Source organism: Chaetodon trifascialis, chromosome 4 (genome assembly GCF_039877785.1).
Source record: "Chaetodon trifascialis isolate fChaTrf1 chromosome 4, fChaTrf1.hap1, whole genome shotgun sequence".
Taxonomy (NCBI): domain Eukaryota; kingdom Metazoa; phylum Chordata; class Actinopteri; order Chaetodontiformes; family Chaetodontidae; genus Chaetodon; species Chaetodon trifascialis.
Window position 1 is genome coordinate 11,745,866 of NC_092059.1, and position 25,794 is coordinate 11,771,659.

General features: G+C 42.5%; 1 protein-coding gene across 4 annotated transcripts; it reads right to left on the bottom strand.

The window, feature by feature from the left end:
• Positions 1 to 792: 792 nt before the first annotated feature.
• eps15 (epidermal growth factor receptor pathway substrate 15) lies at positions 793 to 25,772 on the bottom strand. Of its 4 annotated transcripts, XM_070960117.1 has the most exons (26): positions 25,699 to 25,772; positions 22,497 to 22,538; positions 21,739 to 21,828; positions 21,591 to 21,638; positions 21,386 to 21,481; positions 21,149 to 21,211; positions 20,602 to 20,727; positions 20,023 to 20,082; positions 19,482 to 19,712; positions 19,093 to 19,238; positions 17,729 to 17,885; positions 16,586 to 16,668; positions 13,928 to 14,000; positions 12,131 to 12,292; positions 11,777 to 11,974; positions 10,788 to 11,210; positions 10,539 to 10,619; positions 10,091 to 10,259; positions 9,966 to 10,010; positions 9,434 to 9,825; positions 9,167 to 9,236; positions 8,978 to 9,048; positions 8,329 to 8,464; positions 7,943 to 8,148; positions 5,673 to 5,694; positions 793 to 3,846 (listed from the first exon to the last, which is right to left on the bottom strand). In XM_070960117.1, exons 1-26 carry the CDS (start codon positions 25,750 to 25,752, stop codon positions 3,716 to 3,718), a joined length of 3,375 nt encoding a protein of 1,124 aa, XP_070816218.1. In that variant the 5' UTR covers positions 25,753 to 25,772; the 3' UTR covers positions 793 to 3,715. The 4 variants fall into 4 exon arrangements, with proteins under 4 accessions (XP_070816218.1, XP_070816219.1, XP_070816220.1 ...); XM_070960118.1 differs by lacking the exon at positions 5,673 to 5,694; XM_070960116.1 differs by lacking the exon at positions 793 to 3,846 and having other exon boundaries at positions 5,285 to 5,694.
• Positions 25,773 to 25,794: the final 22 nt, after the last annotated feature.

Below are 25,794 nucleotides of genomic sequence, written 5' to 3' on the forward strand. Positions count from 1 at the left end.
GTCTTATTTCAATAAACAAACAGGTCACTGAGGATAAGGGCTCAAAATGTATCATTCTACATATAAGACCCATAACTGGGTTGTTTCAAAATACTGTGAATACTATATTTATATACTGAATCTTAAATTTAACATTCGTTTTATTCTAGCAAAATAACACTTTGAATTCCACTTAAAAAAAGGTAACAAGTATACAAAAATAGGCCTATAATAGAGAGGACAAACATTAATGGCTAATCTACTAAATTACTGTGTTTCAGTACAATTTGGAGGTACTTTCCTGCTACTTTCTGTTTCTACTCTGGTTACAGGTTACATCACAGATACATATTTTAAATACAAATCTCAGCTTCTTACCTTCAGCTCGTATATGATATGTTGCTTTGAGATATACAGTAGTATGAAAAGTGAAAATAATCCCATAATATAATACATAAAACAAGATAAGTATCTGCATAATGAGTACATTTACTTTTGTATATATGCATGTTTTGTTGATAATACTAATGTACTTTTACTAAGTGGTGCAGAAAGTATTCAGTTTATGTAATTTATGCCAATAAAACAATGTAGAAATACTTCACTACAAGTAAAAGTCCAACATTGAAAACCATATGAAAGCAAAAGTATGCGTGCCTCAAAAACGTATTTCAATACAGAAACTGAGTCCTGTGAGGGACGTATGATGCAGTGTGGCTACTTTTACTCAAGTAAAGGATCTGAAACTCCACCGGTGCCTATTTCAATTTTAGACAGTAACATGACTAAATCCCAGGAAGAACACACAAAACCACACGTTTAATATTTATTCTGTTTCAATTAAATGCATTACATATTCTGGCCGAACCTCCCATTAAGTATTTTTTCTTACATGTTAGAAAATACAAAATAAAATACAATTAGCTTGAGTTTTAAAAAGCCTTTATGGGTACGCCTAAAAACATTAAGTGGTTCTTGATTTGTAAAATTCAAGGAGTCTGTACAAATGACAGCAACGTGTCTGGTGGCCTTTAAATATGAGAGAAGGAGACCATCAACTGTAATATGACCAGAGATTCAGCGGTGAGGGTGAAGAACAGACAGGCGACTCCTGTTCTGTTGTATTTACAATAAACTGCAACATGAGAGATGCACTAAGTAGGAAGTGCACGACAACCCACAGACGGCAAACTGGTTAAACATGAGAAGAGGAAACTATGACGATGCTCATTCTAAACAAGGCTGAAAGGAGAAAGTCAGAACAGGAAGAGGTGTCCAACATGTTGTGCACGGTTTGGTCAGAAATGAGCAAAAGAAAAGAAAACGAAGGCCTCCTGCTCTTCATCGAGCCTTCCCTTGTTCAGAAAGCGCCGATCACAGTTTAGCACTCAGTGTTAAGTAACTTAGCTCATTTTCTGGGAGAAACACAAAACCACCCAGCAAGAAGAAGAAGAATGACTGGCCAACCACGTGCTGTGAGGGCGTGAACAGGAATGAAGTGGCAGTGCGGCAGCAGCGTTTATCCTCACAACACAGCAGCAGCTTCTTCTGCAAGTTAAATCCCCACAGAGTCTGAAGTGGACAGACAGAAGACAAACCGCTCGACCAAAACGCAGAGAGACACGGACCAGCTTTGACTGAGTGTGAGTAAGACTTTGAAATCCAGTTAGAGACAACAACAACAACAACAACAAAAAAAAAACATTATGGAACAATCAAGTTTAAACAAATGTGAACAAAAGAAGCACCAACAGTGGCAGACACTGAAATGGGAACTGGTGTGGGATTTCTGAAATGGATACTGAGTACTTGAGGAAGTTTTTTTCTTTAATATGCTTCTCTCATTAAAAATGGTATTTACACAACCAGCACACATGCTGCAAAGTGTCATTTACCAGAAAAAATGCTGGCATTGTACGTGTCTGCAAACCACAGAAATGTCTCAATTTTACATTCAGACTTCACTCTTCACTCTTATGTTGTGTCAAGGCTGTGGTTATGGTCTGGTTAGGTTCTGGCTCAAAAACCACTGAGCCAACTAAGAAAAAGCTCCCGTTTTGGCTTAAAATTCCCAGTTTAGATGCCACAAACATGCCTCATCGAGCTGTCATGCCACCACCATCCTCCTCCTTATCCCCTTGATGAGAAAACTCATATACGTGTGCCATAATCTGCATCAACAAATTTAACATATCCGTGATTTGCAGGAAAGTAAAATGCCAGCGTTTTATTGTGGCGACTGCGCTGTTCAGCAAAACACTGATTTAAGGGAGATGGCTCTGTGCCCAACACTGACCTCTGGCCTGCCAGTATGGGTGGATCAATCATGATTAATAATATCATCAACACCATTAATTTAACGTATGAGTAAAAAGAGCAGGTAAAGTGGGTAGAAATCTGTTTTTTCACACTCATACATTCATTCAGCTTCTATTTTTAACTCACGTTTGTCCGTTAATGTCCAAACTCACCAGTTTTCCAAACACATTTCAGCAAAAAACAATATTCTTCAATCTGAGGCCACACTGAAAAGAGTTCTCAGTAATTGCCCTGAATTGAAAGTTTCACATTAATTAAAAGATAATAAGTAATTTGGTGATGAAAACAACATTTTTAGATCTAAATCTCAGATTATGAATGTTGGACTCACTCAGAAAAGCAGATGCTCATTTTATACAATCCCTTTGTAGTGTGCCCTGAAATTTAATGCAAATCAATACGTAATCATTACACGTAATCAATGTAGTTTCATTCCTTTCAGTGTCTCCCCAAAACGTTCTAACACAGACAGAACAGATGGCAGGTAAAGCAAAGCACTGCTGATATCTAAAAGACGTTTAGGTGACGAGAAGCTGACGGTTGTGATGCATTTGTTCATTTTTTTTGTATAAATCTGCACATGCGATTCACATATGAGAGGTCTGGTAACTTCCAGTTAAACATGAAGAAATGTTGAGTTCTGTCACCCTGTCCTGAACGAAAATGTCTTCAAAAAATCTCATCGGCCCTCCATCATCATTCCAGACTGGAAAAGTGCGTGGTCGCTCCATTTCAAAAGGACTGACTTGTACTCTTCAATTTTCTTACAATGCCTCCAAAAACACACATCCTGTCCCCTCAGCTTGAAACTACAACTACTCACAATTTAGTTTCAGAGGATAAACCAACAGCTGGAAGGAAATTGGGGGAATATGGGGCTCTACAAAATTAGCAACTCTATTTTCAATAAAGGAAATCTCTTGAAATTCTCATCATAACTTCAGAAGCCAGAACGAGTCGAGTGTCAATAAAGTGTAGTGAGAACTGTTAGTGGACTTTTGACGAGGCTACGTCAATGCAGTTTAGAGTGTATGCTTAAATAAATTACATTCTGGGGAGTTAATGTGGCATTAACAGAGCAATCTTAACAATCTCTAAATCCACATTCACTGCATTTCATTCAACAATCTGTCAATCTTGGTCCTCGCCTCCATAACGAGGCCACAGAGACCAACAGGATGGGAAACACGGTGCGGCAGTGAACAGTGAACACGGTGCAGAGAGAGGGGGCGTCCAAAGATTCAGAGGTGGGTTTATTCTCGAAGTCTCTTCATGGGGTCAGCAGGTGCTGCTGAATCAGTCCTACACAGTCCCTGCTTTGCTTTGGTGCTTTCTGTGCTGGGCCAGGCCGTGCCGAGCCGAGCCGGGCCGGGCCAGTGGAGGAGGGAAGGAGGGGAAAGGAGCTCCTCAGGAGAGTTCAGACTTGCTGAGTGCGATGGCCAGCTCCAGGTCCTCTTGTTCCTGCTGGGTGAGCCTGGCAAGTCGCTCCTTTTCCTCTCGCTCGCTCTCGCGCTTTGCCCACTCTATCATGTCTTCCTCTGTGGGATACTGCTCCGTCAACACAGAAAACACACACAAGAACACACACACGTCACACACGGGGGGGAAGGACGGAACAGCACATGGTGCAAAGAAATATGAGGGTGAGAGCAGACACGAACACAGACAAACAAATGTACAGTTAAGAGATCCTCAAAGATAAAATACTTGGTCTGCTGACAACAGATAACCAAAGAACGACAACACCTGGATGATGTAATGCATACCATCATCGTTAAGCGCTGCAAGCTCCATAAAGGAGTTGCTCCTGGCAGGGCTGTTGTATTACGTTTGGCACGTGTTTCTTGTGTCTGGGTCTGTCACATCCGTGTAATCGTGTTTCCAGGAATAATGTTTTTCCTGTAGGTGTGGCCTTATCAATACTGACTTTATGAGATCAATATTGATATTTTCTGTCTAAATGAACACAACATTTTCAGTTCGAATGCCCTAAATGTGGTTATTTCAGTCCTGTGGCTGAGATGAGTGTGTTATTTTACAGTTTAAAATTATACTTGCCAGAACTATGTTATAGTTCCTTGAGCACATCTTTGGCATTTCTTGACTACAATTAGTGTTTTTGAGGCATTTTTGCCAAGAAATTTGACAGGAAAGGAGGGGAAAAAGGACATGCAACAAAGGTCCCTGACTGGAATCAAACCAGGAATATCTGAGTTTATGTGGTACGCATCTTTACCCCCAAGCCACTGTGACATCCCCTGAAACTTATCTGTAAGCATGTATGCTGATGTCATATATCATATCTGTCGGGGACACAGCAGGTCACAGAGAAAAGCATCTTTAACTGTGTATTATGGCTTGTACTGAGCACTTCTGCATCATGGCTGTTCCTGTGGTGTAATGAGTGTCAGGTCTGTCAATGAACTGACACTTATGATCAATATTTTTTGACAACCCACTGACAAATGACTCCCGTCCGTCAACGTGGACATTTTGACATATAAGCACAGGTGTAACTAATGTCTACTGAATAATCTGTAGCTAATGATCTGTGTCAGTAAGCCAGTGTTTCTCAATTCCAGTCCTCAGGCCCCCCTGCCCTGCATGTTTTAGATGTTTCCTGCTTCAACACACCTGATTCAAATGAGTGGCTCGTTATCAGGCCACTGCAGAGCTTGATGACGAGCCGATCATTTGAATCAGGTGTGGTGGAGGAGGGAAACATCTAAAACATGCAGGGCAGGGGGGCCCGAGGACCGGAATCGAGAAACACTGCAGTAAGCCAACATGCACAATATCAGGGCCCGTGAACTGACACACCTGAATGCAACACAGCCATCACTGTCATTAGTTCCACCTGTGTTTGAGGAGTTGAAATGTCCAACATGAGAAAGGTCCATCACTGTGTGGTCTATGTGTCCAAAATCATCATTCAGTGCCCCAACCATAACACAACCAAACTACCAAAAAAAAGCCTTTCAAATCACTTGAGAGTGACGGTCTCTGCCCCTCAGGCCTGTCACCACACACCTCATGTGATCAGGATAAAAGCGCTGAGAAAACGGATCTCGACTGGCAAATGAATGGAAGCCACGTGAACTTTGTAAACACAGTTTGTTGGTTAAGTCAGTTAATGATTACAACACCGGACATGCACTGTTTCAACAGATTCATTATTCTCAATGAACGACAGACAGAAGCATCACAGGTCACAGCACATATCCACCCATGCAAAGGAAAAGTCGGAAGCGAGACGACATTCACTACGAGGCGTTTTAGAGCCGATGATTTCGGCGTCGAGTAGATCAGAACATGCATGACGAGAACATTTAAGAAACATATAACGGTTTTAGTAGAGAACATGCATTTATTACTTGCAGGTGATACATTCCACTGCTGCTTTTAAATACGAATGAAATCAGACATCAATAAAGTGCTTAAGCAAGAGGAACGATTTTGCTTAAATATTGCTAAACTTAAAGAAACCCTCCACACATCTGGTACTTTCGTCTTTGTTCAGTGACTTGTGATTTGTGGGATTCTGTCCAAATACTTAAGAGGACCATACATGGCATTTTTGCATGTTTTAGCCCATTTTGTACAAAACCTCTCAGTTTTATGTCATTGGCAAACATTTTCCAAAGCACACCACACTGTAGATTATTGGAAGACACTACAGAGTCAAAATACATAAATACGAACTTGCAGAGACGTAAAATGTGCTTGAGATAAAACTATCCCCATTAATATCGCCTGCACCTTCATTATTGTCAGTTGCAACACAACAATGCAGAAATTAGAGAACTGACAAACAAAGGTAGGCTGCTTGAAGGGAAGGAAATGATCTTAAATGTAAGGCATGCTTTGGAAAGTGTCTGCAGTGATGTAAAGAGGTCACACGTTGCTTTAAAAGATGTGCAGATGCAAAAACATTGGCATGGCCCTTCAAAAGCTGAGATAGTGGTGTCATGGATGCACATAGAGGCCAGAGATGATGCCCTTGATTCAACTCTTTATTCAACTTTTATGACAGAGGTGGGAAGACACAGAGAATACAGGAGATCTGTTTCTCGACCAGACAAGGGCTGAATGAACTTATAAATGAAGGGATGGATGGATGGATGAACAGATGGATGCGTGGGTAAATAAATAAATAGCGGTAAAGGAAAACAAAACAAAACACTGATGTGTGGAATGGCGGAGGCAGTGGTATGAGTGAATGAGAGCCAGCTAATCAAACACACCGTTAGTGCGTGCAGGTCGGGGTTCAACGGGAACATGCGGGTGCAGTCGTGTGAGGCATCAACAGTCTTTTAATAATAGTCATCCATCCCAAATTCACAGCTTGACAGTACACTTGTATGCAGTCTTACAAAGGGAAGAGCTGAGAGGACTTTAACACTATCGCTGATTTATTCCTGGTATATCAACAGAGGGTTCAACCCATGTTTAGACCAATGTGCAAGGACTCCTTTTCCTGTTTTGCCACAAATGCTTCTCTTGTTTTTTGAATGTTAGATATTTTGACTATTTGGACACGGACAGGGAACTGTAATTCCCTTGTTCTTCTTCTTCACTTGTGAAAAGAGGATTGAATGTGGTATTTCTCAAAAAGGCATCTGTTGTGTAGCAGCTGCTGCACATTTCTCCTGTAGCATGAGTTTGGAGAACACTGATTGATTCATTAAATTTCAAGTTCAAAGGCTGAAACAGTCTCACTCAGGAGGCAGCATGCACGACTCTGCATATCCTTAGTCAAGGTCAACTGCTGTGATGCCTTCAGGCCATAATTGTGCCGACTCATCCACATACTGACTCTGAGCCCAGACAATGGTCAGACCCAGAATCACTACAGTCTGAAATTCACCTCAGATGCAATTTCAGTGTGAAAAGGTGCAAAAAATGAAACATTTTGCAAGAAAACATATATCTCATTTTGGAATGAAATATGCACATGCTGTAATGTCAGTGTGCTGAGTTGGGATGGCTAACAGAAGCCAAATACAAGCAGCCTCTCATCTCTCCATTCACTGCCAACCATTATGAAGGATCCTAGAGATAGATGTGTATATAATTCATGAATTTGTAAAAGAACTTCAGTCTGTTACTACAAATATGTTGCAGACTTAATATATGAATGTATCAATAACATCTCTGTACATTTCCTTTTCAAGTAAGACAGTGCAACTTCAATAATAGGGCATAAATTAAGTGCAATCCCAATATAAATCAGTAACAAAAAATAATTACAAGTATAAAGAATGTTTACATGGCAAGGTAATATTGCATTCATAATAATGAGCTAAATATACACCAGCAGCTGACAGGATGCAAGAAAGAAAATCAAATATAGAAGATTTATCTGCTAATTTTAGCTTAGTTCCAGAAAACAAGGTTAGCAAATAAACAAATGTAGCATCGAGAGAACCTGTGCTACTCTGCGACACTTTACATCAGCTGATTTCTTCACTTCTTTGGGACTTTTAAATGGCAGTGGATGGAGTGATTCATAAAGCTTGCCTGATTTGCTTGATGATATGATTTGATTAAATATGATTTATTAGCAGGAAAACAAAAAGAGGAGAGGGCGTAACTACTGAGAGTCAGATGAAGGTGAGGGAGAGGGAGAGAGGGAGGTGCTCACTTTGTCAAAGCTGGCAAATCGGTCAGCTTCCCGTACGTTGTGACGAGGAGGGGAGGAGGGGGCGAAGGGGTCGGCTAAAGGATCCTTGGCAGGCAGGGAAGAGGAGGAGGCTGAGGAGGTGAAGTCTCCTGAGGGCTGTGGGAGGAAGTGCCCTCGTCGCTGGAAGGAGTCAGAGGACTCTGTTCTGGAGAGGGACGATCTCTTACCTGACAGGGCACCAACAGACAGACAGACATACAGACACATGAAAGTGTCAATACAGACAAACGGAAAAGGAATGGACACACAGAATAAAGACTGCAGAGAGACAGACGAAGCATGGACCAGCATAATTCAACACCTGAGGTTACCTTTTCTCAGTGCGACTGAACAATGCAAGTACTGACCTGGAGGTGGAGGAGGTGGTCTAGTTGGCGTACCCGTTTTTGGGGGCAGGGCTGGGGGCACATCGGGGCCGGCAGACTGGCCGTCTTCCTGGAACAGGTTCTTATTGTTGATGCCAAACTGGTCAGCACCGTTTGACTGAAACAGACGGTTCACACCAAATCAAATACGAACGCTGTTTGCAGTAACTACAGTAGAATCACAGCAGTTGTGAGCTCTCTGTGATTTGGTGTTGATGTTACTCAGGGTGCAGTGCAGTACCTTTACTGCATATTTGCCAAAATACTCTGATACAAGTGAATCATAAATCAATAGATAGAGGAAACATTTGTAGAACACACTGGTCAAAATCCCAATAATTTACAATGTCACACATCAAATGTTGTTACTTATTGTATGAACTGGATGATGAGTTCAATGTTTCAGTCATTTCCTCCTATAAACCACAACACACTCAACAGCTCATTCAGTCTTCCTAGAAGTCCTGGTATTACCACAGAAGTGAGTTCACTGTGTCGCAACAACTTCTACTTCCACTGACTGAACTGATTTTCACTCATTTTTTCTTACTGATACTCAGTGTGTTTCACTCCATACAACCGTCGGTATAATTTCAGCACTGTGTGGGTCTGAACAACAATGCTAAATTACCTTTGTCAAGGCACTAAAATCTGCAAAGCCCCCTCCAAATGATTCATTACCAAATACAGCAGCAAACGGATCTGAAACACAAACACATACAAGTCAGTGAGCATTTAAAACTGGCAACACCCAAACAGACACTGTAAATAGTGCAATGGGGTCTGTCCCCAGAGGGTGGCGCTATACCACAAGTCATACCTGGGTCTGAGCTGGCGTTCACTGTCGTACCACCTGGAGCGAACGGGTCATTGGTTGCTGCAGTGTCCTTCTAAATACAGAACGTGCAGGATTGTTAACTACTGTGTTGACAAGAACCACAAACAAACCTTTAACTGCACCATAAAATATTCATGACTGGGACTTAATTGCTGTTGTCTTTTTCTGTTCATTAAGAATGGTCAATAACCTGCCACTTAATTTGGGAGTGAGTACATTGTGACCAGGTTTTACAGCAGGCGTACTCACCACAGCCAGGTCAGCGCTGGGTGGAGAGCAGCTGAAGGGATCCGTCCCTCCGTCCTGAGAACCGAATGGATCCGCCCCCCCAGTGGTGTTGGCTTTGCGTCCAAATGGGTCAGAATTGGCCATATTGTTAGCAGTGGAGGTGAAAGGATCCTTGGCTGCTAAAGCTGGATTGGAAGGTTTGGAGGTGAAGGGATCTGGACCTGTTGCAGCTGCTGCGTCGTTTAGCTTGCCTGCAAACAGGTCTGGTTCTGGCATGCCAGTAGTGGTACCAAAGGGGTCAGCTGAGGCAGTGAAAGGGTCTTCTGAGGAAAAGGGGGCACCGGGGGTCTGTGCGAAGAAAGAGTCTGCAGCAAAGGGGTCAGACCCTTTGAAGGGATCTCCTCCAAATGGATCTGATTTAACAGCAACAGATACAGAATGTGACACACAGATACACACACATATACATACTGATTTTTGTTTTTTAGGATCTTTTAAATGACAGATTAGTTTGCTTGCTCGTCACTGTTAAATGGGGGTTGAGCTAACTTACCGGCAACATCTGCTTTTCCAAATGGATCATCTTTGAATGGATCGTCTATACGATGAAAAAACAGTCACTTATATGACTACACTGACATCACATTTACAGGCTTTCGTACAACAAATTGGACTCACGGTCAGTAAAAGGGTCTGAATTGAAGAAGTCCATCTCAGGCAGGGAGGGAGGGCTGGTCTGAGGCGGCACAGAGCAAGGGCCCACTTGAGGTGGTAATGAGGAGGTGGTGGTGGTGGTCTCTGGGGACTCTGCTGGCTCCTGTTTGTTCTCTGGCTCCGGAGATGCAACCTGTTGGACAGCAACACGCCTCTGCTGACAAGCTTCAACACTACAGTAAATGATGTGAGCATTATGTTTACTTGACACATTTGGATTAATTAGACTGGGTTTGACCCCAATGCACCTTTCCTCTGCTTTTTGCATTTATATCTGTCAGTATACGATCAGATTATACATGGTTTACTAATCTGCTTGGCTAAATGACACGGGGAATTCAGGAAAGCAAGGAGAGACCAATGTCGTTTACCGTCTAACACAGAAATACTTCATTAACTCGGGGGTCTTTACCTTTGGTGGGCTCTCTTTAGGGGACTCCTCTGCATCATCTGTGACCTCCGAGGAGACGTCAGGAGTAGGGCTACTGTGTTCCTGGAGACATGAGGGGTCACAGCAAAGACTAAATAAGTAGTAAGTCAATTAAACCTGCTGGTTCTGCATGACTGGTGGGGGCTAAACAGAAAAAACAGCAGTGCACAGGTGTAGTGGGAAGTGGAAAGTATAAAAAGGACTGATAAGTGAGGCGAGTGCATTTATTACCCCAATGGTGTTCTCTTGTGGCTTGGCGAAAGCTGAAACATTGTTGTACATCTCAGAGGAGGCTAGACTAGTATAGAGATCATCCAACGCATCAGGTTTCAGCTTTTCCTCCTCTGGAGTCTTTGGACTCTCTTCCTCCTTCTCTTCTTCCCCTTCTCGTTCATTCACTCCTTCTTTATCCTTTTGACCTGAATGTTCTTTCTGCTCATTGCAGAGAGCAGCTGGTTCTTCCTCCTTCAGCTCTTTAGGCTGGTCCTCCTGGAAGAGGTCCTGCTGGAATGGATCCCCCTGGTGCAGCTCTGCAGTGGGGCCTGCTGATCCGTTGACCATGACAGGAGAGTTGTCCTCCAGGGCTCTCTTCCAGCTGAGCTGGGCAGTTACTGACCTCTCCTCCACCTGCAGGTCATTCAGTTTCTGCTGAACCTAACACAGCAGAGAAAATGGAGAAAATCAAAAACACAAAAAACAGAAAAATACAAGCACAGTTCCTATTTCCTGCAGAGAAAAGTAATCTTTTTGAGCAAGAGACACAGATTCGCACCATAGGCAAGAGCCATTGTGAAGCTCGGTGACAGTGGCTCCAGCTGTCACCATCTTGGCAGTGCCTGACTCCACAAAAGAGGTGGAGCGCGGCAGGCCAAATGAAGCCCGGTTTCTAAACCCTACTGGCTAGCTGTCACTCAAAGCAGCCATGCCCTGAAGTATGCAGAACTTTAAGCTTCAATTTAAATGAGTGAGTTATATGAAAATTCACCACCCATACAGTTATCATTAACGGGGAGATTTGCTATGGAGACCAAAACTATTGTTCCTACCAGGCTGTAAACATGTTTATTTCTGCTGTGAACTGGGTATTTTAACACTGGGGTCGATGGGGATTGCTTTGGAGCAAGGGGCCATTTGAGGAACTGCAGTTTTTGACATTTAGCATTTAGCATTGGTTCCATTGTTCTGCCCTGGCAGTTGCAGCGTGCTTCATATAAACCAACCTGTGCAACTTGTGTAAAAGAGTCACGGACAGACTCTTGCAGAGGTGTGAGCTGCTCCTGAGCGGCCTGGACCTTCTCCTGCAGCCTCCTGCTCTCCTCCTGCAGAGCGAGGAGCTCCTCTCGGGCCTGGACCAGCTCCTCCTCGTACTGACATATCCTCTGTTCCTGGTCCTCATGCTCTGACTGCAGCGATGAAATCTGTGACAGACGTAAAAATTAAGAAAGAGGTTGGTATCACTCAGGAGTAGGAGTCATGTGACTGGAATGGGTCACCAATTTATATTACTGGTGTGCTTTACTAGTGCTCAGTCGTTCGTGAAGCTTTCCAGTATTGAAATAAATGAATCTGCCCACCAGTTGAGTCTCTTGGCTGGTCTGCTGGCGTATATGAGTCAGCTGCTCCTCCAGAGAGCCTTTCTGTTGGTCCAGCTCATCCAAGGCGTCCTGGACCTTCTGACGCTGAGCCTGGAGCCGCTGCAGCTCCTCGCTCTCCCTCGCCACCTCATCCTGTAAATCCTGTGGACATCAAGCCAAAGAGGAGACAGGTCGAACTAAGCATGTGTTCATGTGACACAGAAAGACTGACTTTAATTAAACAGATTATTTCAAATATGGATAATTAAAAGAAGAAACAAGAGGTTCTTAGTTCTTCCAGCTGCTCAGAACATGGAGGGATACAAGAACCCAAGAACATGTGAATATACAATAATGTATTTTTCCGTTGCAGCCATCACTGAAAAGAGGGACAAATAGAAGTGCACACAAAACACGACGATAGGAGGAAGACATGCGTGTTGGTTGAATGTAAGGTCAATCATTTAGTGACAAAGGACAGTTACACAAAGTCATCCACATCATATGCACTGCTACCCTGCTACACAGCGAGTGAATGGGCGTGTTGATGACTTTGCACGCAGTGGAGTTGCTTTGTTCACTTTTCTACTTGCCTGTAAAGTGAAAGTGCTGACTCATGTGAGGCAGTTGTTCTTGTATGTATGGAAGTTCCAAATAAAAGAAGAAAATCCTATCTGTGCTGTCTCAATCACTAAAAACTAAAAGAGGGGAGGACGTTTAGAACTACATGGAATTCACACAAGATGTACCACAAATCAGAGTTGTCCACAGCGCCTGCAGAGACACCAACTTCTGTTCGATTCAAACAATGTCAACTGTTCATCAGAGGTACACCTGCTGGCAGAAGAAGGTGCATGGGAACTTTAGCTGTATTGATTTTATTTTGGTTTAGAGGCCAAAAGTGGTGAAGGTCTTTGGCTGGACCCAACCCAGAGATGTTATACATCTTAATCCCTTGTTCATCCACCAAAACTGATGTGATTTTGCCTGCATTATTCTCCTTTTCAGAAATTTGCAAAGCAAAACTGTCCTACATGGTGCTTTCAAGTACAAGTCTTTATCCTAGAAAATTTTTTCCCAAGTCAGAACTTAGGCGTTTTGCCGCTGACTGTCAAGTGATGGGTGTCAGGGCTCCCTGCCACCATGTGCCACTGCCACAAATAAATTCTGAACCTCACACTGCAGGGGAAGTCAGAGTAGACTTTGGGCAGGGGTAACAGCAGCACAGAACGGCCACAACATAGGATGTCGAGGAATATATTTAGAAAACGCATTACAGTATAAAAAACTAAAAGCACTCGAGGCTACACTGTAGTGCATCTAAGAAACTGAGCTGCATAAGCATGAGACTCCCTTGAGATCCACCCTCACACTCCAACATCTAACTGAATTCCCAAAAGCGAAGCAGACTAGCCCTTTAAGCCATCAGCTCCCAAAAATAGAGCCCATCTCTCAGGCTCAGAGCAGGCAGACACGCCTACACAAGGACACCAGCCTCTCCCTCTCCGAGAAACACTAAATGTGTTTCTGAGCAAGCGTCCAAAACTGCCGGCCAAATGTATTATTGATCGTCTCCTCCCCCAGCGTGTACATATAACAAAAGTGAACACCTGCTTTAGCACCTACAGTTCTTACCATCTGCTTTGTCTGATCTGGGTTTTCATTTAAGAAAGCAACAAGCAGCAGAAATACATACATGCTCACTTCCCGTCTACCCATAAATCCCTGTTTCTCTCTGCATCCACTGCACTGGGAACAGAAAAAGACTCACAGACAAACAGATCATCAGGACCTTACCTGCACTTCGCTGCTGCGCTGTCTGATGGCTTCCTCCTTCTCTTTGATCTCCTCCTCCACAGAGCTCTTCTCCCTGGGTGCCCAGCACAAGAGACAGGAGTATTTAGCCACCAAGGACAGAGAGGGTAGACCCGGTGCTCCAGGCCCACCCAGCTCCAGCCAGCCCTCCGCTGAGCCTTCTTTCCCCTGGCCCTGAACCACCACCACCTCTTCTCCCTGAACCACCATGATGTCCTAAAATCACAACTCCACAGTAGAGACAGCCGCCTGAACGCCTGCAGTTACAGCAGGTGTGTGTGAGCTGATATGAAGAAATGTGGAGCGTGTGTGAGACTTCAGGGCTGCAGATGCGCAGCGCTGGAAGTGCGATGAGGGCGAGTGTTGTGGAAAGTGAGTATGTGCTCGCTCAGTCAAATGTGTGGGAGATGAGGAGTGAGAAGCAGATGGCTGCCTTGAGGATGGAGGGAGGAAGAAAAGGAGGAGGGACGAGTGATGATGAGCCAACCTACAACATCTATCATTTGTGCTGCGCGTATGTTCATCCTCTCCACTTCAGTCTTTAATCCACCCACCCAGAGAGGAAATGGAAGAGAGCGGGATGCATAATCACTCGTACAAACTGACAATTAATAAATGTTTTATTTTCTACTAAAAGGCGCAAATGTTTCAGTTTACTTTAAAGGTGTGCTGCACTTGTGTGTTACAAGATTGTGTAAGACACCAAAATTTCAGTCCATTTTGCCTAAAGTTGTCCAACTTTACCACTAATCACAATAATAACACTAATAATATAAATGGCAGCAATTTCAGCTATGCATTGAACCTCAGTATGGAGACAGGATCATTTTGCGCCAGATAGATGTCCAACATCAGAACAGGTTGGATTTCATTCACATACTAATATTATCAACTTAGACTATTTTAAAACTGCATAACATCTGTGTAACAAAAAAAAGGAAATGACACAAAAAATAGAAGCAAAACACATTAGGGAATTTCCACCATGACTCACACTTTGATTTAAAGACACTTTTCAGTAAAAACATACTGATGAGTATTTATGGTATTTTAATTTATTACATTTTCAGAGGGAGACTGATCAACCTCCTGTCACTGTTTATGTCATTTTCACCAGACTGTTCCATTGTTTTCACGCACGGCTAATTATTTCTGTCTGTTGAGACAAAGATAAAAAGCACTGCAGACTATGACAGTGTGATATTATGCTTTGTTTATGACTGGATTAACAAATTACACTCACATTTTGTATCAATGTTTCAGTCCTGAAATCTGCATTCGCACACCCTCAGCAAAAGGTAACACTTTAGTATGCATAAGGTGTATCTGTTGTGTAAATCAAGGCAAAACACAACAACGCAACACAAAACAAGTATCAACCTTAAAAAGTACTTATCCTTTGCCATCCATTTGAACACAGACTAAAAATAACGGCGGCTATTTTTACATTCTGCCTCTCATCTCACATCAAAATGCACAATTCCCTTGATAACAGAACAACTTCACCCAGCAAACCTGCAGTCAACACCAGCTGAGTTATTATTCCCATTGTCCTCTTACCTGTCATCATCATCCTCACCATCCTCCTCATCTTGAACTGCAGGTCGCTGCCACATTTTGAAGCACTCACAAACACGCATCTTTTCGAGGTGCTGCCTGTCTGAAGCTCTGACACTTAGTTTCCGTTTCTCTCCATCTTTCTTACCTCAAACAGCTGTCATCCAGTCTGTGTGTGTGTGTGTGTGTGTGTGTGTGTGTGTGTGGAGTGGGGGTGGGGGTGGTGGTGGGGGTGGAAGGACAGTTTCTCACTTCTCGTTGAAGAAATTCAAATCCATGACCACCGATACTGATAACCAACATTCAGTGAAACGAAAACTACATACACGAAAAGATATTTGCATCTATCTTTAAAGTGAAGATGAAAGCATGAATGAACATAAGGAACTGTCAGAAAGAGGAGCCTTTTCTGAAATTTTGGTAGATGATGTGCTCTCTGTCATGTATACTTAATTTACATAAAATATTTGGGGCTAGATGTTTCAGACAGAAATAATGTATAAAGGTATAAAGGGAAGGTGAATACATGGCATCTGATTGTACAGTCGCTCTTCACCTTCCTGTCAAACAGCAGCTATGTAACTCAGCTTCACAGCCATCTGCTGTTTTTTAATCAGCCTGCAGCAAAAACACAGTGTATTTATTTATTTTCACTGGAGCTGTGGGTGTGAGTGTTCAGAGCAAGTCTGAGAGAGCGACAGTGATATAATCTTGTATACTTGAACCAGTGTCTCTCAGTATATACAGATTATTTGAGGGAAACACTGCATCCTGCTGGTCAGGACAGGACACAGAGACTTACAGCAGACAGTCACATCCTCGGTTTTGATGCAATTTGTTTATTTTGAACATATTTTTTCTAGTAATATGTTCACAAAAGCAGGGCTTCACACTAAAAATGCATCTTTCACTTAACAACATTTGATGTACACAGCAGTCAAATACTGGCTTAAATATCTTATTTTGTATGATGAACATCTTTAGAAATTGCTGGAAACTCTCAAGTACAGCCATGCTTAGACTACCTCTTAGCACCACCAGTGACAAATTTTTTTTTAAATGAACATGAAAACAAAAGCTTACCTTTGTAGTTCGACAATCTCGTTACTGAGAGAGTCAAGCTCCTTGATGGCAGAGAAGTCAGCTGCCAGGTTAACTACGTTGTTCTGAAGAGGAAGCGAGGCGGAGGACAAAAAATTGATTAAAGTCACTTCTGAAAGAAAAACACCACGACGATGATGATACTGTACACTAAGGATTGCCTCTAATCACATACTGAAGGTACAGACTCAATTTCTAACACTAGAGAGAACGGCAAAATTACTCATATGTTCATGAGAAATCCTGCATACTTAAGACATGTTAGAGTGTAAAGACAAATAACATCACAGCAAAAACAAATGAGCAGGAGAGCTACACTGATGGCTTTAAAAAAATGACACACAATGGCAGTGATGGGAGGGAGACTGACTGTTAGAGTTCACTTTGTTCTCTCGTGTTACGAAGGTGGAGACCCTTACAACCCCACTTTTTGATTTCGAAGATAAAACAATTCAACTTCATCTACAGATGGGACCTGGTGCAATTGGTGCATCTCAAAATACTTAAAACAGCGACCTCTGCTTTTGTCAGCTTAACCTCCAAGTATGAATATTTAGATAGCTAATAAACCCACGGACAAATTAAGTTTTAAAATATAATTTAGTTTTAGTGAGAGAAACAGGAATTTGGAGAAAATTAGAGTGAGACAAGGTGGAAAGGTGACAAAGAGAGGCAGCATGTTAAAGTCAATGAGATGCCCCTGAGTCAGTAAACTAGCACAGACTCACTCAGGATCATCCTGCTGCACACGTGAAATAGAAAAAAATGGAAAAATGGAAAGCGGTGTCAAAGAGGGAACAGCATAAAAGCTTTGCTTCATGAGGAAAAGAAAGACAACATGCATAACAGGAGGGTGTTTCAGCAACATATACAAATGACATCAGTCAGTTATGATAGCGTACTAAAAGACAGGAAAAAACCAAGAAGTATAGGATTAAATGCAGATTAATTTTGTGCTAAACAAGAAAAAAAAAACACTGCCAGATATATATTTATATATTTGATTTTTTATTTTCTTTATTTTTCTGTATCATCAGGAATGCCTCCGTGCTGAATAGACACCAAAAAAGGGATTCAGACGTCCCTAATTACTTTTCTTACACATGAGAGCTCTGAGCAGCTCACCTGTTTGATGTTCTGTCTGTCAGATGGAGGAATCATCTCAGGGGAGAGACTCTGCGGAGGGTCCAGGCCTTTAGCCAGCTTCTGATTGATCAGATACAGCGCCAGGGCAAACTGCTCTCGGGTCAGTTTCCCGATGTCTCCAATGTCACACAGCTCCCTGAGAACACAAACAGACACAGGTTACATAAGACAGTAACGATTTACACCCTGGGCAACGGCTATTTTCGACTGCCTGACTGAACTCAAAACACAGGACGGTCACAGTAGGACAGAAGCTAATCAGCCATGTGAAGATGAAAATCCATATGATGTGAGACTGTCCTGGTCGGACGTGTCACAGCACTGCAGTGCTGTGAAAACTCCTGTCATTATCCTGCAACAATACCACCCAGGACAGAGCTATCACAGCTTAAATGACAATCATTATTTGTCCACTCCATTCATCCTCATTAGTTTCACAATCACAGGCATTATATGTCAGGGAAAAAAGGTTTTCTTCAACACTGACTATTTCCAACTCTAACCGTTAAATTTAGAAAACAGCATGTGACTTTACACCATTTGTGCTGCCTAATGCCAATAAAACGTACTCTGTACTCTGCCTCTCCATTGTGTGACATTACCGTTTTTATTTCCTGCGACTCTGTATGGATGACATCTATTACATGTCTTTCTGTCCTGGAAGAGGGATGCCTCTTTTGTTGCTCTTCTTGAGATTTCAACCCCCTTTTTCCCCCATTTCAGGGTTTTCCCTTAAATAAATCAATGCTCTAATGATGGATAATGTTATTTGTTGTACAGATTGTAAAGAGCTTTGAGCCAAAGTCTGTGATTTGTGGCAAATATTAATATACATTTACTTGACTAAAGAATACAAATAATATAATAAAGACCATTTTAAACCAAGTGAAAAGGTTTCACATCAATATCCAAAATAGTACAATGTGTGTGTGTGTGTGTGTGTGTGTGTGTGTGTGTGTGTGTGTGTGTGTGTGTGTGTGTGTGTGCGTGTGTATGCGCATGCATTTTATAGCACCAGTCTTATACAACCCTGATTCCAAAAACTGAACATGATATTTGCTCATACTTTTGATATACACTCAGTTGAAAACAGTGCAAAGACAATATATTGACAGTTTAACCTCATCATCATTATCATCATCACTGACTTCACCACTCTGTGAAACACATTATTGCATAAAGGATATTACTAAATGAGCACAGTAACACCTTGCAAAACAGCGAAGTGAAACAATGTTCATTTCCAAATCACTGCATTCTATTTTTATTTACAGTTCACACTGCGTCACAACTTTTTAGGAATCGGGGTTGTATGCTGGTGGAGCCTTGTGATCCCTGCTTACCAGATACGTGCGAGCGTGGCAGAAGGCAGCCCAGTCTTGAGGAAGATATCTCTGACTTCAGGGCCAGACACAAGGCCGTCCATGTCTCCGTCTGTCTTGTTGAACAGCTCATCGTACTTTGCTTTGTCTGCTGGCGACACCACCCACTGCACAGGAAACAAAACAGGCTTTTAACAAGCACCAGAGCTTCATAAAGGAATATACAACCTACAGTACAGTACATTAACTCAAACTCAAAGCTTGCTCACCTTCACACTCTCTCTGGTCTTGTTCTTTTGAAAAACACACTGAACTATCCAGTTTGAAATCATTTTAAATGTTTGTTGTTGCAGCTATGTGGTGGTAAAATAAAGGAACTGCATGCACAGGAGAGAGGGTCTGGTACTCACAGGGACAGCCGCTGGTGTGGGGACAGGAGCTGGGGCAGGTTTAGGGGGGTGTGGCATGGTCTTAGAGCCAGCGTGGGAGGAGCGACTGTCTTTGGCTGAGGGGGGCGAGGGTAACAGGGGCATCACAGGAGGCACAGAGGGTTTTTTCCTCTTGGAGGGTGGAACCAGGGGAGGTGGTAGGGACATGGGAACAGGCTCCCCCTCCAGAGCTCTGTACACCAGATACATGGCCTGGGCAAGGGCAACAAGAATCAATGATAAAAGACAATTACCAGTGAACCATCCTGCAGTCATTCAGTCTTCACACTTCTTCCACATGTCTGGAATTTGTTCCATTCAGGGCAACAGAAATGATTTTCAAGTTCAAAAACAAGTTTGAAAACGTTGATATGGTGTAGATGCCTGGAATATTAAAGCTGTAGTATAGCGAGGGAAAGAGTGGAGTTGAATATCGCAGTTCAGAAACAGCCAAAGCTGAAACTAACTGCAGACTGTAACTCATGTGGTTTCTTTCTATCTGTGATATTAACCAATTGCTTACCACAGAAAATTCATCTCTGTCCAACATGCCATCTCTGTCAAGGTCACTGAGCTCCCACACCTTCAACACACACACACACACACACACACACACACACACACACACACACACACACACACACACACACACACACACACACACACACACACACACACACACACACACACACACACACAGATATTATTGTTATGTATGCATCATTTCAAAACTATATAACACATGTCCCTGAAAGCCCTGACTCACTCCTGATTCTCACTTCCTTTCGGATTTCATTTTCTACCCAACTGATTCTTGATTTCACATCCTTCTTTCAAACTGGTATGGTTTCATTTAGATTCATACATAAGAATCTAAATGAAACCGTGCATAATGTGTCAGATACAATCTGTGTTTTACTTGTCACTTTTTGTTTTGATAAGACGTGTTCTAACAGAGCAAGCTGAGTCTGTTTTGAAACCCTCCTGCTCAAACTGGTAAGTATTTGTTTCTCCTGTTACTTTTACAAGCGCAGGACTTCTGCTTCGCATGCTTGACTATTTTTACTTCCTTCTGTAAAAGTGTCCCGTTTGGGGATCGTACCCTGCCGAGGATGTCCACTGGCAGTTTGGAGTTGAGCAGAACAGGCTTGACCTTGTCTCCTGTTAGAATCCCTCCAACTGGACCCAGACTGTCAAAGATAGAGTCAAACTTCATCTTCTCCTCCGGCTGAGGAAAAAACAAAAAACACATGATTAGATGCCAACCATCCCAACTTCATGCATTCATGATACAGCAAACTGTAAAGAAATGACTCTCTCTTCCAGACAGTTCAACAAGCAACAGAGAAATTCAGAAATATCAGCTGAGGAAATAACAAGTTTGAAGGGTTACTGATGTGTGTGTCAAGCAGCACTCTTACCTTGTTTCTGAACAAACAGTCTGCATCATATTTGAACTGCCTTGATTTATTTTAAATGAACACAACATAAAGATCACACTCTGTGCTGGATATATACTATATTCAATGAATTATTTTTTTCTCTTGTGGTTCTCTTATGGGGAAGACAAAGATATTGAGGCAAACTGGAAAAGCATCGATCACTATGTACAGTAAGATAGAAAGATAAGAAACCTGCAAGTGCCTCACCTTGACAACCCAGGGAATGTCAACAGCCACTCCTCCTGCTAACAGTGGGCTGCTTGTGTCATGCTGGAGATAAACAAAACTCAGTTATTCTTAGTCTTTAAAAAAAAAAGAACAAGAAAAAAGCACTGTATAGAAACACTTCTAAATAGATAGTATATCTAGAGGTAACTTTAAATTACCATCAGCAGCATTTAGAGCATGCACAGATCATACTGAAGTACACACTAGTAGACCTACAAATTTTGGGGGAGGAACAGCCACATTAAGGCTCTTGAGCGCCACCTCCAGGCCATTTTGAGCACAAGCCACCAACCGCAACGCTATGAAGAATTGCTGAGGAGACAAGAGGTGCAGTATTAGATTTAAATCCAGGGTTCATATGCACTAGATGCACATAAAACAAACAAATCCATTATGATGTGACACCGTGGTGCCTTTATACCTGCTTGTTAAGGGAACCTTTGCGTTCGGAGTCTGCCAAATCCCAGATCTATGGAGACACACGCAGTTTAGACATTTATCACCATCAGCATGAAGAACAAAGACAGCAGAGAAGTGATGTGGCTGCACTGAACTGAGTCTTTACTCACCTTCCCCAGGACCAGGTCAGCCAAGCCTGACCTCTTCAGGAACAGAGCTGCATCAGCTGCTGCCACCCGCCCACTGCCAGTCGGATCAACCTGCACACAACCGCCAAACACATGCAGCCGTACACACTCATAAGCGCTTATAACAAAGCTTGGCTGCTAAAAAAGACACTGCATTTCTTAAAAACCAATTGTTTACAACAACACTGGACAAAAGCTGTGAATGTGCATTCACAGCAGTGAAAGGGAAGCAAATAAAGGGCAAAACAAAACTGTGCCAATTGCCCTGTGGGATAGAGTCCCTCAGTCTCTTAAATCAATACTGATAATAAACCAAAGCTATTTTCTCAGCAGTGTGTTAGCTTGATATTGGATCTGTTAGTAGTCTTTCATGAGGCTCACAAAGAGCTCCCCTGACATGCTGGGTAAAGGGAAACATTACTAATTCATAGAGGTACTTCCTTTACTGGACACAGAGAACTGATAGCGTAGGAGAGAAGAGAGATCACCGCTCACTGCAGCAAGTGTTTCTCTCTCCATCTGTTTTTTTGTACTTCATATGCAGAGCACAATATATCCACAGCACAATACAGTAACAGTCAAAGCATCTTAAAATTACTATATCAAACAATAATAATGGGCTCACTACTTAATGATATACTGTACATTTTACCAAGGTGTAAGAGGTACTGTTTTATAAAAAAACGCCATGGCCTAATATCAATAAACCATAATGTAGACTTCAAGAAGAATATGCATACCTGCCGATAGTACTTGTCATAGATGGGATTTCCACTGGAGAGCTGTTAAAGAAGAAAAAAAATTCAATTTACAGAATTAAGTTTACGACCGGTTCAGGGTGTACCCCGCCTCTCGCCTGTTGACAGCTGGGATAGGCTCCAGCCCCCCCGCAACTCCGAAAGCGGATAGTCGGGTATAGACAATGGATGGATGGAGAATTAAGTTTACAGACTGAATCCAACCAGGGCTAACTTTTAAAACTCAAACAAACCCATCATGTCTGCTCATGTGCCCTGTTTTGGGTGTATGCATGACATCAATCAAATCCCCCAAAATGACCTTTGATGTAATGTGACTAAGAATAAACTAATACTGACACTTTAAAATGCTTTTTCAATTCTACAGATTCAGTTTACAAGCTCAAATGATCAACAAGTGTTTGCTGGCTACAGCAAGTGTGTTATCCACTAAGCCAAGACAGCTGTCTACAAAAAAAAAAAAAAAAAAAAAAAAAAAAGACTGATCCATTACAGATGGAGGATGCAGACACAGACTATAATCAATATGATAAAATTCAGCATCATTTTTCATCATCATGCTCATTCATAGACATTTCTTTCACTAAAACTGCTGAACTTTTTGTCAATGGCCCAAGACATCTGCTGGGAAAACATGAATAGACACTTTGATCACTGCTCAGACAAAAAGAAAAAAAGCAGCATGTCATTTCGTTCACTGGGCCAAAGAATAACTCTCATAAGCAGTCTCTTTTTTTCAGCAACGTATCCAGTTTGCAAAGGCTAACCTTGAAGTAGCATGAGGCAACGGGACTCCACAAATGACAGCATGCTACAGATGTCAGATTAGGGTAGCAATTCATAATTATATTCCTTTTTCATTAATCTTCCTATTATTGTTTTTGATCAACTGAATAGTTTAGTTTATGAAGTGGCAGAAAATTGGGGAAAAAGTCCACCACAAGTTTCCAGATGCAAATACATTTGCTAAGTGGCACCAGTAAATGTTTGGCATTCTTGCTTGACAAATGACGAATCAAAGTTGTCTGCAATTAATTTTCTCAATCAGCTAATCATCTCACAACTGGCTCATTCCAGTGAGAGGCACTGCTAGTGTGTGCTTCCTGGCAAAGATGTGGAAATGATCTGACATACAGTTCGCGTGTTACACCATACAATGAACATCTATGAGTCACGATGATGCAGAAGGTTTCTGCTGGATTTCATGCAAAGAGAGCAATGACTTCACTCTGACTTCAGGATGTAGGTTACAGCTCCCAGGGCTACGGATGGTCAGTTTTAAACTCTTACAACAGGGTGTCACTCTGCAGACAACAGCTCGTATGGCCTTCTGTCGTATCCTCCCAAAACACCCCCATTTCCTCTGTTATAATCTGCAATACGATTGTCCACTGCTGGGCTGAACAGGAAAAGAATCAGCATTGCCTTCTCCATAGTGTATATGAAACTGACAATCAGTTGTGCTTTTAAATTGACAGGTGCAGCAAAGGAGGAAAGGAGTGGACAGTAATCGTCTGAACTGTGAACCAGCTAGGGAGTGGCCATTCAACCAGGGGGTAAAGCTGTCTTAATGTCCCTCCGCAGAGGAACAAAGGGACATACAACATCAATCCATAATGCACAACAAAAAGCAAGATTAGAAGAGCAATCTGTTCAAACATCAGTCTTGTTACAGACTTGCACAAATATGTCGGGCACAGAAGAAGAGTGACAAGAAAAACAGCCTGCGATCACCACAGTTATCTCTGAGCATTTTCAACGGACAATTTACAGCGAGATAACTGTCCGCACACACTTATCTTTCTCTGGCCAATGCAACTTATTTCTGTGACACACAACAGTGTGCCTGGAACTGTTGGCGGCTGTAACAGTGTGGTCATTGTACTGGTGACTCTTTAATTGAGCATTGAAAAAACACCCCTCAATCACTATCCAGCCAGCCCATAGAAAACTGCAGCAGATAGCAAGATACATTACAGTGCAGGAGCTGACCGGCCAGGCTGGTTTGTTCTAGAAATTGACCTCCCTAATCCACCAGTGGTAATAAAACACATGAATGTCTACTGAACAGTTGGCCAGTGCGAAGATAATCAGGTGGCAAAGCTGACAACACACTTAAAACAAGCATTACTGCCTGACAGACCAGTGAAGTCTCACAACACAGAGATATCAACACAAGCTTTTGAGCTCATCTGTGATGGCAGACAGCTCCTGTCTGTTGTCACAAGCAACAGTGGCTCAGGTAACAAGTCTGGGACTGCAACTACTTATTAGACCTGGCTGCTACCTGCTAAATAACTTATCTACTGTGCAAACAAACATTTTCACACAAACTGCAGCATTTAATTAAACAGCTAGCTAGCAGCAGACTGGTATTATGTGAGAGCAGTGCTGGCTAGTGGCTACTCATGCTCACTTCCTCTTACTGGTTGAAAAACAACTGACAACATTATTTTGAGTTTTGCTGTCACGGACACAAAACAACCGCTGAAGCTAACGGGCTGACAGTTAACGTTGTCCAATTCCGAAAGGTCACAGGGATAAAACTAACCCAGTCAGTGAAGCATGTTTACTTCTAATAATAGCAGGGTGGTTATTCAGTCTAACCACATAGCAAGCTACATAAGCAGCAGTGAAACACCCGACGTAACGTAGGGCTACAAAGATTAGTATCCGTAACTTGCTTGATTTTTAGCGCAAAACAGTGTTAGCATGAGCTCTATTAGTTAGCGAAAACATGACAGAAAAGCCACAACAGAGCCACACATGAGTATCTCGTATTAACATCTCTTTGGCCAGGACCAATACTAGCCTGCAGCAAAACGAGGCAGTACGAAACGTGAAAATATTCGCTCCCAGTCGAAACGAAGCCAAGTTACGTTACATGGCTTATCACAAGTTTGATAAAGCGGCTGTAAAACAGCCTAACAGTGCACACAAACTAGCTTGTTAGCTAGCAGGCTAGCTAGCTAGCTACGCCCTTACGCAGTCCCCAAAGAGATTAGGCAGAAACTTTTCCCAGTCACAGCAGGACTAAACTTCCAAAAAGAGAGACGAGGGTCGAGGTAAGCTCGCGTTTCCGCCTGGCCAGTTTCACTAACAGTGTTGAAATGTCCCCGAGCAGAGCAGACAGAGGCCACGAAGCGTTTGCTGTCGTTAGATTTGAGTTATAAGACAGTGTTACCTGAGTAAGAGACAGAGTGGCAGCCATAGTGTTTCTGTTTCCCACTGCTTTCATGCTGCGCTGCTGCCAGACACAGACAGAGGCCGCTGGAAAACC